The sequence below is a fragment of the Giraffa tippelskirchi genome, chromosome 2, assembly GCF_054371585.1.
Source record: "Giraffa tippelskirchi isolate mGirTip1 chromosome 2, T2T-mGirTip1v1.2.pri, whole genome shotgun sequence".
In the NCBI taxonomy this organism is placed as follows: Eukaryota; Metazoa; Chordata; class Mammalia; order Artiodactyla; family Giraffidae; genus Giraffa; species Giraffa tippelskirchi.
The window spans coordinates 40,249,179-40,267,311 of NC_137276.1; the positions used below are offsets into that span (position 1 = coordinate 40,249,179).

Consider the following 18,133-nt stretch of genomic DNA (forward strand, 5'->3'; position numbering starts at 1 on the left):
CATAAAAACAATGACCTAGCAAACCCACTACTGGGTATTTACTTTAAGGAAATAAAAACTTCTGTTCATACAAGAACCTACACACAAATGTTTATAGCAGGTCTATTCACAATTACCAAAAACTGGAAACAACTTAAATATCCTTCAACAAATGAGTGGAAAAGCTGCAGTACATCTCTACAATGGAATACTACTCAGCAATGAAAATGAATAAACCATTGATATATGCAACATCTCAGATGAATCTCAAAGGCATGCTAAGTAAAGAAGTCAGTCTCAAAAAGTTACATACTGTATGACTGAATTTACATATAACATTCTCAAAAAGAAAAAAACTAATAGTGATGGAGATTAGATCCATGGCTGCCAAGGGTTGAGGAGGTAACTACAGAGGGGTAATACAATGGAGTTTCTTAGGATAATGGAACTGTTACATATCTTGATTTTGGCAGTGGTTATATGAATCTATTGTATTAAAGAGCTGTACACTCATGCAAGTATGTACACATAATCAACTTTATGTTAATTTAAAAATAAAACTATACCATGATGTATTGCTGTCTTAATATTTGAAAACAATATTCAGCAGAATAAGTATATAAAAGAAGACCAAAATTCAGAGGCATTCATCAATTCCCTCTTTATTATATAGCTAAAATATAAAATCAATCATTAGAAGCATAGTCTGAATTAGAATCAATGAGGCTAGATATTGTTTCCAGTCAATGTTTTGTATTCTCATAAATCAAATCCATATCACTCAAAAAGTATACTCTAATAGTGCTTTTATAAAGTAGGTTGTAAATCCAGCAGCATTTTTCTTGCTTTTAAGGAGTCTGAACAATCCATGTAATAGAATTTTTCTAAATTTTGACAAATTTGGGAACAGGGCATTTGTATGAACACAGACTCTGCAACTAGACAACCTGGTTCAAACTCTAGCTCTTACTAGCTAGAATTCAGATTCAAATTCTGCTACTTACTAGCTATTCAACCTGGATAAGTTGCTTAATCTTTCTGTACCTCAATTTCCTTTTCTGAAGATAATAGTACTTAATGCAGAGGGTTATTATTAGTTGAGAATTAAATAACTTAACACGTGAAAAGCACTTACAACAGTGCTTGACACATATTAAATACCATTTTGGTGTTTGTTCAATAAAGAGCACTATGTTCTTTTCCACTTATGGCTACATGATCTTACAGGTATGCCACATTACATATGATTAAATACTCAAATTCTATTTGTATGTCTCAAATGGAATTCTTTCAATTTGTTAATTAATACGATAAAGATTTAATTGTAAGTTTCTGGACCTGAGTCTCTCCTTCAAAACTCTGACAGGTACAGCATGCAGGACTCAAGCTATGGCTATAGCTCTATCTAGTGCAAAAGACAAACATACATTAACAGATATTTAAAGAGTGGGTTTCAGGAAAAAAGAAGCTAATTTGATCCTAAATTGTGTTGACAAACCTCTAGTGTCCACACTGGTCACACCTTTCTTAAAGCATATATTCCAGTCTAGATCACATGCTTAATTTATTTACAGGGTTAATCTGTTCAGCCTTACAGGCAAGACTGAGAACCATAGATAAAAATTCTAGGGGAAAAGATTTAGGCTCAGCAAAAGGAAGGACTAACTCTGAAGAGTAACTAAGAGGTGGGTTACCTGAACAATTAGTGAATTCCTTGTCACTGGGAACATTCAAATAAGCTTAATGACCAGCTGGTGGGACATTTATGTTCACAACAACCACAGTCATTTACTAAATGCTTATTATGTCTGTCTTTTACATACATTATCTTCAATCCTTTCATCAACTCTATAATGTAGTCACTATTCCCATTTTATAGGTGAGGAAACTAAGGCTCAAGGATGTTAAGTAAATTACCCCAAACACACAGCTAAGTTTGCAAAGCTGTGATTTGATCCAGGTCCTCTGATTTCAGAGCATACAGTCTTTCTACAGTTCCACACTGTCTTTGGTTGAAGATGCAATGACTTTAATATTCCTTTCAATCCTGAAAGGTTGTGATTCCTTGAAATTCTATCTTTCAAGATAATATAACTAGATCTTCATAACTATTTCTATAACACTGTCTTCATCAAGGTAAATGATGTGTCTTACCTGTGTGAATGCTGGTTTGTTATCTGTGAGAGAGTAAGTGTTCTAGATTAACATAACTCCCAGTATGCCAACAGACAACAAAATTAACGATAAATTGGACTATGCAGAACAAGTGTGGAGTTACTTACTCCTGAATTTACTTCCTAGAGAATGAGATTTAAAAAAAAAAGACGTAAAACGTTTTTTCTCTTAATAAAACTACAAATAAACGCACAAGTAAAGGTAAATATATGTCTTCCTTTCTGGCTAGCTCTCAAAAACATTATTCACGAGGGTCTATGTGAGTGTTTTCAGCATTATGGTAATCTCTCACCAACTGGGGGTAGTGATGATTACATTCCAGAGAAGTGCTATGTAGGTAAAACCTTGATTGCTGAGTCCAAGGGTAGGGAATTTTCAAGAGAATAAAACAACAAAATTGGTTATAAAAGCAGAAAAGAATCTTTTCCCTTAGTTGTTCATGAGCTAATATTCTGAAAGCCATGATATTCTGTGGAAGACAGAGTTTATGTTAACCACACTTCTTTTCTTTTAAAGTTCTTGATATAGCCTTTATTGATATTCAACATTTTCCAGTATTTGCTTTTCCCACTGGTATCATTTTTGCAAGCTTGGCAACATTCTTAGTAACCATCTGCTCTTTCCAGAAAAGAAGGGCATGGTTTTTCTAGGCCTGGCCTCCTACTGTTATTCTCCACTCATCATATACAGAGGGGAGGGAGAATGGCAGACTTCCTCTCTCTTTGCCATCTGACTTTAACATTGTGGTAGGAATGGAGATGAGGGTAGGGATAACTGTAATTAAGTTCTTTGGTTTCAAGGAACTAAACTCAACCATACAAACATACACAAAGATCACAGGTTGTAAAATTTAGGCATACAAAGAGAAAACCACATTGTGACAAAACTATGACTGGCAAAATGATAATTGACAAGGGATTACTACCCAAGGTCTTCTTAGACAGTTCTCTGATATAGGTCAGAATGAACAAATCATGGAATTATGAAGCTTGTAGAACTACTTCAGTTTCAGAGGAGGAAACCCAGAAAGGCTATGTAACATGAAACAGGTCACAGAGCTGTCATTTAGGACATAATAATTTCAAATAACTTAGAACTTCCTAATTACTGCCCTCAATAATCTACCTTTTACATGCTTCAAACTATTTTGCAGAGGCTGTTTGTTTTTCACCTATCGGACACTCTGTACTTGGAAACGCTTTACTGTGTTGGGCACAGAAACAGAACGTGGGGATGATTATTAAAAAGGAGTATCATAGATCCCCACCTTCCTAGGGAATGAGGAGGAAATGTTGTGCCTCTGCAGAGGTTTTTTTAGTTGTCTTCTGTTCTTGGCCTATGAATGTGAGTTCATGTTCTGGAAATCCTTGTGATGCTCTCAACTGAAGACATATGATTATCTACTCTCCCCTTCCCTGCCCCCAATCCCTCCCACCCAGAATAATCCCTGTATTTCATAGGTTTTTAACCAGTCATTTAAACTGTTCTTATGTTTACTTCCAAGAGTCCCAAGGAAGTGGTCAAGGAAGGCTCCTTGAATACTAGCTTGTGAGGACAACACAATAATAAACTATGGCAAGCCGATTTAGCATAAGTAGGATTTCGAGGTGGCGCTAGTGGTAAACAATCCACCTGCCAAAACAGGAGATGGGTTCGATCACTGGATCAGGAAGATCATCTGGAGGTTCACATGGCAATCCACTCTGGTATTCTTGCCTGAACAATCTCATGGACAGAAGAGCCTGGCAGGCTACAGTCCATAGGGTTGCAAAGAGTCGGACACAACTGAGGCAACTTAGCACACGTGCAGTATTGAATCAAGGATGCACTGGAGTGTGGAAGGTGTCACACTGCCCAGTTGGGAGTTTAAGGCAATGGCACCCCACTCCAGTACACTTGCCTGGAAAATTCCATGGATGGAGGAGCCTGGTAGGCTGCAGTCCATGGGGTCGTGAAGAGTCGGACACGACTGAGTGACTTCACTTTCACTTTTCACTTTCGTGCATTGGAGAAGGAAATGGCAACCCACTCCAGTATTCTTGCCTGGAGAATCCCAGGGACGGCGGGGCCTGGTGGGCTGTCGTCTATGGGGTCGCACAGAGTTGGACACGACTGAAACGACTTAGCAGCAGCAGCAGCAGACAGAATTCTAACGCTGCTTTCAGTTGCTTAAGCATCATTAGCATCTCTTCAACTTTTCTGCAAAACGCCAAAGGGGAAGAAAACACTGTTGGGGAGTTGACTTCTTTGTCTCCTTTCCTTTACTGTCCCTTCTTCTGACCTTGGGAACTCAGAAAATATAAAGAAATGGGAGTGGGGCATGCCTCTGGCTCTAGACCTTATATGGGCATTCAAAGCTCTCAGAATGGTTTTGGTATTTAAGCTTAATAAAGAGCAGGCTAGAAAGGAGAAAGGTTTGTGAAACTCTATCAGGTACACTATTTTGAAGTTGAATGGGACTTTGAGCACTGCCAACTTGGTGTATTTGTTCCTGTACTTCTCTAACTCAAGTTACATACAGATTTTGCTTTCTTTTTTTTTTTTTTACCCTTTGTTTTTCTGGTTCCAGAAACACTAGCAATAAACAAGAGGGGAGGGCAAATCTAACATTAGCTTGCCAGTGCACTACTGTTTGACCTAAGATGAAAGAAGGCCTAGTAGATATTTCACCCTAAACATCTAAAATTAGCAAGTTTTGCCCTTGCTTTTGCCTTTGAAAGCCATGTACTCGGTCTCTAAACAGGGTATACCATTGTAGTTGCTCAGTAAAACTCCCTCAACTTTAGGAGCATTTCCAAGAGTTGCACATAGTAAATATTTTTTAAAAAACATGTTATGCTCAAATTAATTCAATTTTACATGAAAAAATAGCAGCTCTCATGTTATGACAGTCCTCATGGGTAATAAAAATGTTTCCATTTGCAAAATGGTAAGAGATGGAAAAATATTGACCTCTAAAATCTCAAATCTGGTTCAGCTTCTCACTTTCATCCATTGAACTAATTTCTTTCTTCAGGACAAAACTCACTAGGCAATCCAGGTAAGGATGTTTTCCCAAAATAAATAATAAATGGGAATAAAAGACAGGTTAAACCTCTAGCTTAAAAAAATCAACAGTTCTATGAAGATTTGCATTTTCACAAGATATTTGAGTCTTCAGAATTCTATGAGAGTAAGAACTGTAAGCTCAATAAATGGCTGTTATTAGACAGGTGGGAATGACGGTCAATATTAATGATAGTCTTCAGTGAACTGAGAAACACCCAGATAGTCATTTTCATGGATTGATCAATATTTTAAACTTAGTTGTCTGGGGGGGTCACAAGGATGAAATCTTACAGGTTTTCCATAACTATCACTAATACTTTATAGAATACTAATCTGTAAGACTCACCCAAAGGGGGTATATTAAAACTGAGAATGAGAGAACTAAGAGGGCAAAGGGACAGAGGCAGGGCCTCTTCACAAGCCAGAGAAGATAAACATTCCCAGACAATATGCCATGGTTGACAAGTGCTCACACAAATACTAAAGAGATATGAAAGAATCTTTATTCATATAAACTTCTGGAAATAAGAGAATATCACTTCACAGTATAATCAAAATAACATCTGAGCTATTTCAATGGCATGTTTATTGAGCACTAGCTAAGTGTCAAGAATAGTATGCAGCACTTTCCAGGCACCGTCTCCTTTAATTCTCAGTGCAACTCCATGGCGTGCATACTGCTTTTGTCCCTGTATGAGAGGTGAGGAACCTGAGGCTTCGAGGGCTTAATAATTTGCCCAGAGTCACAGAGCTAGTCAAGAACAGACCTTACATCCAAAGCCAACTCTGTTGGGCTGCAGCGTCCATGTTCTTAAACCTCTGTATACCTGATGGGAATGGTCTCTGGTGGACATATCAGGAATGGATTTGTCATGACAGGACAATAATATAATCACGGTCAGTAAAATGGTTTGATTGCACATGTCCTTTTCTTTGTTGCTGCTGTTGTTGTTTTATAAATCTGAACTTTGTCAAGACTTTCTTCATTTATTTATTTTTGGTTGTGCTGGGTTTTCGTTGCTGCATATGAACTTTCTCTAGTGGCAGGGAGCAGGGGGCTATTCTCTTAATTGCAACGCATGTGTTTCTCATTGCAGTGTCTTCTCTTGTTGCTGAGAACAGGCTCTAGAGTGGGGCTCTGCAGTTGCGGCTCATGGGCTGTTAACCCGTGGCATGTCGAATCTTCCCAGACCAGGGATCGAACTCATGTCCCCTACACTCTCAGGCAGATTCTTAATCACCGGACCACCAGGGAAGTCCTGCACATGTCCTTTTCTTTGGACCATTTGCCTTTCTTTCCTCTTTTTCCCTTCCCAGTCACCGTGAATCTATTAGAATGGTGTCTGAAAAGCCCCATTCAAAATGTCAGACGGGGTGGTGGTGGTGGTGGTGGTGAATTAGCTAATTAAAACATTCGTTAATTTCCTCCTATGTCCTAGGCATCCTCTTTTCTCAAGAAGTTCACAACTGATGGGAGAACAGAGACTTAAACCTCAATTATAATTCTGTGAGATGAGTACTATGCCAGGGCTATGGACATAAAGTCCTTAGAAAATAAAAGATCTTGAATTTTTCTTGTCGATTTTAGTTTTACTTATGCTTCAAGGTTACAGGTTATTCTGGCTAATAGAGAAATGGAGTTGGGAGAGGTTTCATGCAACCTTAACTTTTAAAATGTTAAGCAAAAGCTTAATGAAAGTCTTATTTCCCAACACTTTCAAGGGCATTTTCCTAGAATCAGGTAAATGAGAGCAAGCAAATGACCTACTTACAGCAAAAAATGCTCCAGGTTATAAAGGATAGGAAGCCAAGTGCATCCTGGAAACCACAGCATCTGGTCTTGTTTTATGCTTCATCTATCAATCTGCTGTTACAGGAATTGAGAATTAATGTTTCAACTACAGTTTCTTCTATTTTGGCTAATGAATTCATATCTTTGTTATTCTTACCCAAGCCCTCCCTTCTCCTCTCCCATTTAAAAAAAAATTATATGGAAGGGCATTTAGGAAGGGCCCAGATAAATTCTAGGGAATTTACCCTTTCATTTATGCCTTAAAACTCTTGCTAATAAGGCTTCAGTAAGGTTAGACACCTTCCCAACCAATTCCCTGGTTTGATCAATTCTGACCTTTCACAGATAGTATCACTTGAACACAACTTAGTGACGGAACAACAGTCACTTAAACAGTCTATTTTCAGTACTGTATTAAAGATAAATAACAAAATACTGCAAATTTTAAAAAAGTAAGGTCTAGAAAATATTTTCTGGTAGCATAAACTATAAAAATAATGCATAATTGGAAGTAGTCCTTGACAAAGAGGATTATGAAGCAATGTAAGGATGTGGATTAGTGTTACCCTGATGATAAGAGAAAATTACATATACACTAATTTCTGTATACACTCATTTTAAATTATATACAAAGTTTAAAAACATTAAAGCATGAAAGGTAGATTTACAATATTCTTTGAACGTTACTATTGAGTCTTTTGTTCTCTGTGCTTTTTATAGAATGAAGCTATCAATTCATCTTTCCACTTCATACAATCTGTTGAAATTTTAATTTTCCATTATTTTTGCCTTGACGCCCTCTTATTTTTTCTCCTAGAGTTTCAAGCACCCAAAATTAGTCTTTCTCAGTGCTTTCATGGCTTCAGATACAGCTTCATATTTTTGCTTTACTTTTCTTTCTCTACCCATTCTATTATTTAACTTGTCAAAGTAATAATCAAGATTATTATTTTCCAATGAAATATTTTTAAAAGAACCAAGGTTACCAAGTGACTCTTACACTGGCAGAACTACTGCTATATAATTTTATCTATTTCTTGAAGTTCTATTCTTTCTAAACCACTGTCAAGTGAATCATTTCTAATGAGCAATGAATACAGTCATGTTTACCATGTTTATTTATCCAATATTTCAGATTTGTTTTTCTTTCCAAAGACTGTTTTATTCTGAATCTTGTCATGAGGCTTCCTGGCCTTGATTTATTAATGTATCCCAGCTAACTTAATGGTTCAGTGAACCAAATAAGCTTTTGGGTCTGAGACAGAAGAGATTTGTACAAAAATATATACAAAATTATCACTAATAATTGTATATATAAGAGTTTTATATACTGAGGTTTTTTTTAATACTTCATATACTATATATGAGTTTTATATACCAGGAGTCTTATATACTAAGTTTTATATACTGAGAGTTTGTCAAGGTATGGTCCCAAACTACCTATAGCCAAATCATCTCAAATGCTTATTCAGAATATAAAGACTTGGACCAAAACCTACAGCAGTTAAATAGGAGCCTTTTAAGATGGGGACCTGGGAATCTGCCCTTTGCCAAGTTGTCCAAGTGAACAGACTTACAGTGAAATTCTACAGATCCTAATCTAAGGAATCGCTTCCCCCTTCATGGGTCTAGTGCATTGATTTACCTTGGCTCCAGAGAAAACTAACCACAACTCCATCCAACCAACAAAAACAAAGGAAAATTCAGTGTCCTGAGGAGAGAACTGCCATTAACTGTCTTAAGAGGCATCAGTTTAAAAACAAACAACATCAGCTCTGCAGGCCAGAAGGGAGTGGCAGATTTACTTAAAGCAATGAAAGGGAAAAAGCTACAACCAAAATTACTCTATCCAGCAAGGATCTCACTCAGATTTGAGGGAGAAATCAAAAGCTTTTTAGAAAAGCAACAGTGAAGAGAATTTAGCACCAACAAATCAGCTATATAACAAATATTAAGAAACTGCTCTAGACATGAAACACAAGAGAAAGAAAAGGCCTATAAAAACAAATCCAAAACAATAGGATCATACATATCAACAATTACCTTAAATGTAAATGGATTAAATGTGCCAACCAAAAGATACAGATCTGCTGAATGGACACAAAAATAAGACCCTTAATATATGCTGTCTACAAGAGACATACTTCAGACCTAGGGACACATACAGACTGAAAGTGAGGGGCTGGAAAAAGATATTCCACGCAAATGGAAGTCAAAAGAAAGCAACAGTAGCAATATCATGTCAGATAAAATAGACTTTAAAATAAAGACCATTACAAGAGACAAGGACACTACACAATGATCAAAGGATCAATCCAAGAAGATATAACAATTATAAATATATATATGCACCCAACATAGGAGCATCTCAATACATAAGGCAAATGCTAAAGGGGAAGTCAACAGTAACACAATAATAGTGGGGGACTTTAACACCCTACTCACACCAACAGACAGATCATCCAGATAGAAAATTAATAAGGAAACACAAGCGTTAAATGAGACAATGGACAAGTTGGACCTAATTGATATCTATAGGGAATTTCATACAAAAACAGCAGATTTTACTTTTTTATCAGTCCATATGGAACATTTTCCAGCACAGATCACATCTGGGGTCACAGATCAAGCCTTGATAAATTTTTAAAAATTGAAATCATTTCATATATCTTCTGACCACAACAATGTAAGATTAGATATCACTAAAGGGGAAAAAACTATTAAAAAAACACAAACACATGAAGGCTAAATAATATGTTTCTGAATATCCAAGAGACCACTGAAGAAATCAAAGAGGAAATCAAAATATACCTAGAAATAAATGACAATGAAAATATGACAGCTCAAAACCTATGGGATGCGAGCTAAGAGGGAAGTTTATAGCAACACAAGCCTACCTCAGCAAACAAGAGAAACATCACATAAACAACCTAACCTTACACCTAAATCAACTAGAAAAAGAACAAAAATTCCCCAAAGTTAGTAGAATCAGAGAAATCATAAAGATCATAGAAGAAATAAATGAAAAAGAAATGAAGGAGATAACAGCAAAGATAAATAAACCTAAGGCTGTTTCTTTGAGAAGATACAGAAAATTGACAAAACATCAGCCAGACTTATCAAGAAAAAATGGAGAAGACTCAAATCAATAAAATTAAAAAGGAAAAGTTACAATAGACGATGCAGAAATACAAAGGATCATGAGACTACTACCAGCAACTATATGCCAATAAAATGAACAACCTGGAAGAAATGGAGAAATTCTTAGAAAAATATAACTTTTCAAAACTAAAACAGAAAGAAATAGAAAATATGAACGACCAATCACAACAGATAAAAATAAACAAAAACTTTTTACAGTAAATATAATAACTATTTTTAATATCTTGATTCTGACAATCACGGAGGGAAGAAGGTCTACCAAAAATCTGTTGTTATAATTTCCTGATTAATATTACACATAGTGAATTATTTATTGAGCCCCTACTGAGGGCCAAATATGGTGCTTTGTGCTGCCAGGGATTATATAAAGCTATCCTGGGATGAAAAGCATATGTTCACTCAGCTCTATTCTGGAAGAATATAGCTGATTTAGTGATTGCTGGAAATGAATGTGCATGGTATAAGGGAAGGCAATGATTTGATGTCTTAGGGCCCAGACATAGAAGACTTCCTAAGGATTTGGCAAATGAAAATCAGATCCAAAAAAAGAGAGATGTAGGTACTCAATTTATAGTTAAACCACTGGAAAAAGGCATGAGCAGCAATATTTATTTTGGGGGCATGTAGACTCTTGACGCTTCCCAGGTGGCTCAGTGGTAAAGAATCCGCCTGCGATGGAGGAGACCTGGGTTCGATCCCTGGGTTGGGAAGATCCCCTGGAGAAGGGAAGGGCAACCCACTCCAGTATTTCTTGCCTGGAGAAACCCATGGACAGAGAAGCCTAGCAGGCTACAGTCCAGGGGTTCGCAAAGAGTTGGACTCGACTGAAGCGACTAGACTCTTTACAGTCAGCCTTAATTAATTTATCCAACAATTACCTTTCCTGTGCAACTGTACCCCAGATATTAAGCAGATGAAATGAGTCTAGATGCAACCATACTGATAGCTCCACCTGGTTCTAGATTTCATTTAGGATGTCCCTAGTAGGGTGACCAACTCCTCATGGCTTGCTTGAGACTTTCTCTGTACTAGCATTTAAAGTTCTATGTCCTAGAAACCCCCTTAATGTCAGACAAACTGGGTAGGCTGGTTATCCTGGTTCTTAGAGTAAAGCAAGTGGGGGCCTTGGTTCACCCAGTTTCATTCAGTGGATGCTGGAAACCTATCACCACCTTGAATGTCTCAGCTCATTTTCCTTACTAGTGGTTATGATTATCCTCACAGGCCACAAAACCTAAAGTTCTTTCCTTCGATAACTTCTACCTTTTAGCTCTGTCAAGGTACGCTCTTATGAGCATCCCAAGCAATGACTCACATTGAGGATAATCCCAGGGACTCAGTGGAGAATCTCTTCCAAGACTGCTGAACACATGGCTTGTGTTTTTTGGTAAATATTATCCTGGTCTCATAACTATTCTGTAGTTCTTCAAGTCTTATTACCCTCTCTAAATAATCAGTCTATCACTGCCAAACCCAGCTTCATATCATTTTTTTTTAAGAATTTATTTATAGTTGTAAACAAAAATACAGGCAAAAAGGCATCGATGTAAAGTATGAACCGCTTACAGTATTAGATTCCATTCTGATTCTTGTCAATAAATTCAATCATAGTTTTAAAATATTCATTATATTCCTGTCATCCTTTCATTACTCTTTAAAGTCTTAATTAAGATTTCATCATGTCATGGTCTTACCTCTTTCACCTTGATTTTAAAATTTAACTGATATTAAATTACTACTTCAAAGAGAGAATGTAAACTGTAGGATCTGAATCAGATCTAGGTCCCAATGAAAGTTTGTCAGTTATTAGGCGCATGAACTTAGGAAAATTTATCTAAGCTTTAGGAAAATTTAACTTAGGAAAAAAATAACTTAGGAAAATTTATCTAAGCTTTATCTAAGCTTTAAAATATGCTCATCTATAAATAATAAATAAAAATAAAATAATGGCTATTTTAGAGGTTTGGGGGTTTTGAGGAATTTAGGTTATGGGTGTGAAGCATAGAAATCTCTCTCTCTCTCTGAGTTCAGTCCTTTCGGATTCTTTGCGACCCCACGGACTGTAGCCCTCCAGGCTCCCATAGAAACATATTGCCTGACAATATGCCTGCCAGTAAGTAGACATTCAGTAAACTGTAGCTATTATCCTCACAATATCACAAGCTTGCATTCACTAGATTCAACAATCAGGCTGTAGAATTTTAGCCATCAAGGAATGCTGTCTAAAGTAGAGAGGCACAAACTGCCTTCCCAGGAGGGTAGTAAAAGGAACTGTCCCGTTACTTCTTAGTCTCACCGCCTCAGTCTGAAGGAAGTGATGCTGGTATACCTGGGGACATGTCTAATGTCGTCTCGCCCCCTGGTAGTCCGTGTTCTGGAGGAGCCGGCTTTCAGATTTGTTCCCTGGGGATCTTTTTCACCACGTCTCATTCTGGAAAGGGGAAGGGGAAAAGAAAAAGGGAAGTCACAGAAATGCAAAACCTGTTACCGATGCCCTATTCTGTCCCTACAATCAGGCCTGCCCGGGTAGGCTACAGAGTCCTTTCGCAGAAAGATTTTAAGGCGCCACCCCCAGGTGTTTGTCTCCGCAGACGAGGGGGAGGTGGGTGAGCTCACCCTAAAACTGAAAGACAGATGGTGAGGGGTAGGGGTTGGCCATGCGCGTTAGAGCTTTGGCTAAAGGACAGAACGGCAGCGTGTGGGTTTGCACCGGGGCTTGGGGGCAGGGGGACGGTGAAGGGCCGAGGTAAGGGTCAAGCAGAAGTCAAGAAAGAACTTCTTTGAATACTCAGAATACTGAGCATTTCTTTGCACTCTCAAGAAGGCTCCAGGATTTGTCAGTGTTGCGACAGGAGCTGCGAGCAGGACAGGGACTTTACGTCACAAGCGCCTGCCCCAGTTCTATCTCTGATACTCAACTAAACTCAGAGGTTCGCTTCAGCGGACAACAGGTTACACATCTGGTGACTGACCCCGCACTCGCCGAATCCCCCCACCACTTCTAAAAGCCGGAAACACGCCCCCTCAAGCACGGGGCCACGGCGGCGCATGCTCCGTGAGAGGGGGCGGGCCGCTACTCCCGCCGGAAGCGTTCTTTCCCAGGTGGCGTTTCCTTCCTGTGTAAGGCTGGTAAGGGCTCCTGCGGCTGGTTGTTTCAACCCAGGGGGTGAGTAGCGGGTTCCTGCGGGGCTTCGTGGGGCGAGCGATGATGGGTCCCGCTGAGCTCCTTCAGGGACCCGCGCGGGGCTGGGAAGCCGATCTCGGGTCACCTCGCCGTCCTTCCACGCCCCACCTCATTGTCGCCCCTCAGCTTCCCGCAGCCCTTCGTATCCACCGGATTAACCTCCAAGGGCGTCCCGGGCTTCGCATTGGCTCCCGGCCCGGCCTAGGCCCTTAAGGCTCCGTTAGCGCTGCCCCCAAGACGTAGGCCCTTTCCAGGGAATCTCTAGGCAGCCTGGTCGCTGCGGTGGCTTGAGGATCGTTCTGGGCGACCTCAGAACTGGGGTCCTAGGGAAAGGCGGCCAGAACGAACCGGGTCTGATTGTCGCACAGGCACTGCTACCACCTAGTGCAAAAGTGGAGGTGGTTCTTCAAGCCTGGGCACGCTTTCGCAGAGGATGGTGCTGTTAATAATAACCCGTCCTTTATGTGAATGTTGGCAGGCTTTCTTTGTCACAGGCAGTGTTCATAGGGCCTTGATGTCTGCGAAACTGGGACTTCTGGGGTTGAGAAAAACTTCGTAAAACACTGCAGTGAATTAGAGAAATGCTGTAGCATGAATACCATACTCTTGGACCTTAACCTGCCAATAAACTGCTTGTTGAGGAGGTGGTACGATTTTAAAGTTTACTACCCTGAAATGGAGAACTCTTTATAATGAAGCTATATGTTGTTATATTTGCCTAACAAGTAACTCTGAATTACGGTGTTTTGCCATATTTCTTAGTTGTACATGGCATCATCCATGTTTATTTGTATATTTGTGTGTTGATCCTAATGTTCATACAAAATTGAAATACAGCCCGAAGTGTTGTATGCATGTGCAACTTTTATTATATATTCTGCTGTAATGGTAATGTTATCGTAACAGCCTTACATTGCAGGCATATCATTGTCATATGAATGATAGATGAGTGTATAGTCAAGTACACAGTTACAACCTACAAGTAGAAGTTTCACTTTCATTTCAGGATTTTGAAGTCATTTTAGAAGAAGGATCCCTTTTAGAAGTGACTAGGTCCAGAGTAGTCTATTGCAGTTAATAGTTTAATTATAGGAAAATATATGGTTAGCAAAGGCTTTGTCTTGGTTTTTCTAATAGGTTTAAAAATTGTTACCTCCTTGACTTGGGTGTACTGATAGTAGTCCTAGTTCATGTATTTCAGTGACCATCCAGTAGATGGCAGTTTTATCACTACTAACTCAAACTTTTGAAAACATTTTGTTTGAATATCAGTAGTTTAAGCTAATAAATCTTTATTTTGCCTGTTGTTTTCGGTTGTGAATAATGTCCCAAATAATGATACCACATGTTCCAACTGAATTTTCAAATTTACTGTGTTGGAATAAAGACTAGAGAAGAAAGTTTTCCACTTACTATAAGAAGGAGAGTATTTTTAACCCATTTTTAGAAATCCATGCAGATGATAGAAAGCACACTTTGATTTGTTACATAAGAGATTTTTAACTAGATGGCTTCTCTCTAGCTTCGTTTTTTTGTTGTTGGAGAGGGGGTTGGTTATTCTAGCTTAATTTTTAATAAGATAATAATGGACTGTGCATTCCTGGAGTAAAGTAATTGTGTCTTAGCCGTTATTGTATACTCAAGATAGAGTAGGCAATATATACACGTGCTTGATAAGTGCTTTATCATATGAATTGAGTCATTTAATATGCCTGGGCCAAAATGTCTTTATGCAAAATAAAGGTTTTTCAGTTATTTGATTTAAACCTAATTGTTAAGTTTAAATTAAATAATGTATTGTTGTGAAGTGAATGTCTCCTAGTGATGCAGAAGGTTGGAATCCTTGACTTTTCTTTTGGAAATCGTTCAGTAGTCTGACACCAATTCTGTTGGAATGACTGAAGAAAATCTTTAACTAAATAGTACTAGTGAGAATAGAAACAATAATTTTAGAGCTGGAATGACGATAAATTAGTCTATGAAGAACCTATTTTCACCTGTTGTTCTGAGTACAGACTTTGGATTATTCCTTTTCACACGAATACAAAATATACATTCCCCACCCCTTCAAATCACATTGTACTCAGCACACTCCTTGTGGAGAGAGTCTAATGGCATTCTTTGAGGCTGAGATTCTCTCTTAAAACATGATAGTCACATCATCCCTAAAGCTTATTTTACTGGATGGTCATTGCCTTTGACACAGGTGTGCATGCCTTCTGTAAGCCAAGCTGTGGTTGATGTAACTGCTTATGTATATGTGTAAAAATAGGCATGTTGCCTCCTTTTTTCCATTTTATCTTGGGTGAGAGCTGTATTTTTGTGGCTCAAACATTTTGAAGATTCTGCTTGTTTCATACGTAGCTAGGTTGTTGGAAATAGTAAGATGGCTCCAAAAGTTTCATGCCACTTGTGAATTGAGAAAATGGCATGTATAAATTTTAGCAGGCTTTGGAAACCTTTAAAAGTAAGTATGAGGGAACAGCGAGTCAGTTCACAGTTTGAATTTTACTCAGAAATTACCTCATATACCATTACGTTAGTAAAGTATTGCATTGTTTGGCTGCCTTTTTTGTAAGTTGTGTAAGTATTATAGTCATTATTTTTCTAGATTCCCTGAAATAGTTATTTAAAAGAGTAAATGCTTTAAGACATTTACTGCATTTTTCAATAGAGTTATTCTGTACTTAAAATTATATGAACTTTTAGGAAAGTTTATTTAAAAAATTAATAAATAAGCCTGTTTCCAAGAGGAGCCTAAAATGTGTTTGTTTACTTAACATTTAAAAATCCATTTCTCCTTAACTAAAACACTTACAAGGTAGGTAATGTTGACTTTGACTTAAAAGGTAGTTTTTCTTGTTTAGTTTATGCTACCTATCAGTCTCCCAATTTTAATGAATCTAGTTATTATCTACTGACATTTCTGTTTGTTTTTTAAGGTTAACAATCAAGATGGTACATGCTGAAACCTTTTCTCGTCCCTTGAGTCGGAATGAAGTTGTTGGTTTAATTTTCCGTTTGACAATATTTGGTGCAGTGACATACTTTACAATTAAATGGATGGTAGATGCAATTGATCCAACCAGAAAGCAAAAAGTAGAAGCCCAGAAACAGGTATGATTAAAATGTTTGAGGATCATTTTTCTTGTAGCTAACAAATACTTTTTCATAAAACTAAGGCTACAGTAGAATTATAAATTAGTGACAAATTCTATAAGACCCATGTGGAAATATGTTTTTATATAATATTTAATTTCATTATTCCTAGAGTATTTTTTGTTAAATCTTTTTAATAACTTAGAAAAAGTGAAGAATAAAAATATTACAGTATTTTTAATGAATATCCTAGTTAGAGTAATTTTTCAGCTTATAAATGAAGGAATCTAGGTAAAAATTTTCAGCACACTAAACAAAAAATTTTATCTTCAGTAATGGTATACATTTTACTTTGTGTGACATGTGAAATGTTCCTGTTTTGTAAATAAGTTCATTTGTATCATATTTTAGACTCCACATATAAGTGATATCATATGATATTTGTCTTTCTCTGTTTGATTTATTTCATTTAGTACAATAATCTCTGGGTCCATCCATGTTGCTGCAAATGGCATTATTTCATTCTTTTTTATGGCTGAGTAGTATTCCATTGTTAATATGTACTCCACCCATCTTCTTTATGCATTCATCTGTCCATGGACTTTTAGGTTGCTTCCAGGTCTTGGCTGTTGTAAATAGTGCTGCTGTGAACATTGGGGTGCATGTATCTCTTTGAATCATAGTTTTCTCCTGATATATCTCCAGAACTGGGCTTGCTGGATCCTATAATTCTCTTTTCAGTTTTTTAAGGAACCTCCATACTGTCCTCCATAGTGGTTGCCCCAGTTTACATTCCCACCAACAGTGTTGTAAGGTTCCCTTTTCTCCACACCCTCTCCAACATTTACTGTTTGTAGACTTTAGATGATGGCCATTCTGACTGGTGTGAAGTGATACTTCATTGTAGTTTTGATTTGCATTTCTCTAATAATTAGCAGTGTTGAATGTCCTTTCATCTGCTTATTGGCCATCTGTATGTCTTTGAAGAAATGTCTAGTTAGGACTTCTGCCCATTTTTGGATTGAATTGTTTGGCTTTTGTTGTTGTTACTGAATCGCATAAGCTGTTTGTATATTTTAGAAATTAGGCCCTTGTCAGTAGCATTGTTTGCAAATATTTTTTCCCAGTCCATCAGTTGTCTTTTCATTTTGTTTATGGTTTCCTTTGGTGTGCAAAAGCTTGTAAGTTTAATTGTGGAAGTCATGCCCGACTCTTTGCAACCCCACGGACTGTACAGTCCATGGAATTCTCCAGGCCAGAATACTGGAGTGGGTAGCCGTTCCCTTCTCCAGGGTATCTTCCCAAACCAGGGATCAAACCCAGGTCTCCCACATTGCAGGCGGATTCTTTACCAGCTGAGCCACAAGGGAAGCCCAAGAATACTGGAGTGGGTAGCCTATCCCTTCTCCAGCGGACCTTCCTGACCCAGAAATCAAACTGGGGTCTCCTACATTGCAGGAAGATTCTTTACCAACTGAGCTATTAGGGAAGCCCTGATAAGTTTGACTAGGTCCCATTTATTTCCTTAGAAAACATTGCTATTATTTATGTCAGAGAATGTTTTGCCTATGCTTTCTTCTAGGCGTTTTATGGTATCATGTCTTGTATTTAGGTCTTCAAGCCATTTCAGGTTTATTTTTTGTATGGTGTGAGCATCTTTTCTAACTTGATTGATGTACATGCAGCTGTCCAGC

General features: G+C 37.9%; 1 protein-coding gene and 1 long non-coding RNA gene across 9 annotated transcripts in view; one reads left to right on the top strand and one right to left on the bottom strand.

Moving 5' to 3' along the window:
- The window catches only part of ATAD1 (ATPase family AAA domain containing 1), a 60,939-nt gene that overhangs the window by 5,688 nt on the left and 37,118 nt on the right, over positions 1–18,133 (top strand). For 2 of the 8 annotated variants that reach the window (XM_081556804.1, XM_081556815.1), the window contains exons 2-3: positions 11,427–11,543; positions 16,283–16,457. In XM_081556804.1, coding sequence (XP_081412930.1) covers positions 11,527–11,543; positions 16,283–16,457 — 192 coding nt within the window. In that variant the 5' untranslated portion in view covers positions 11,427–11,526. Of the gene's footprint in view, positions 1–6,299; positions 6,459–11,426; positions 11,544–13,274; positions 13,985–16,282; positions 16,491–18,133 lie in introns of those variants that run through there. The other 6 variants (XM_081556825.1, XM_081556832.1, XM_081556822.1 and 3 more) reach the window with 5 other exon arrangements.
- LOC145532247 (uncharacterized) lies at positions 616–13,723 on the bottom strand. The gene is made up of 4 exons (XR_014073102.1): positions 13,076–13,723; positions 12,486–12,587; positions 6,975–7,069; positions 616–4,353 (listed from the first exon to the last, which is right to left on the bottom strand). It is a non-coding gene; the product is annotated as an uncharacterized LOC145532247 (long non-coding RNA).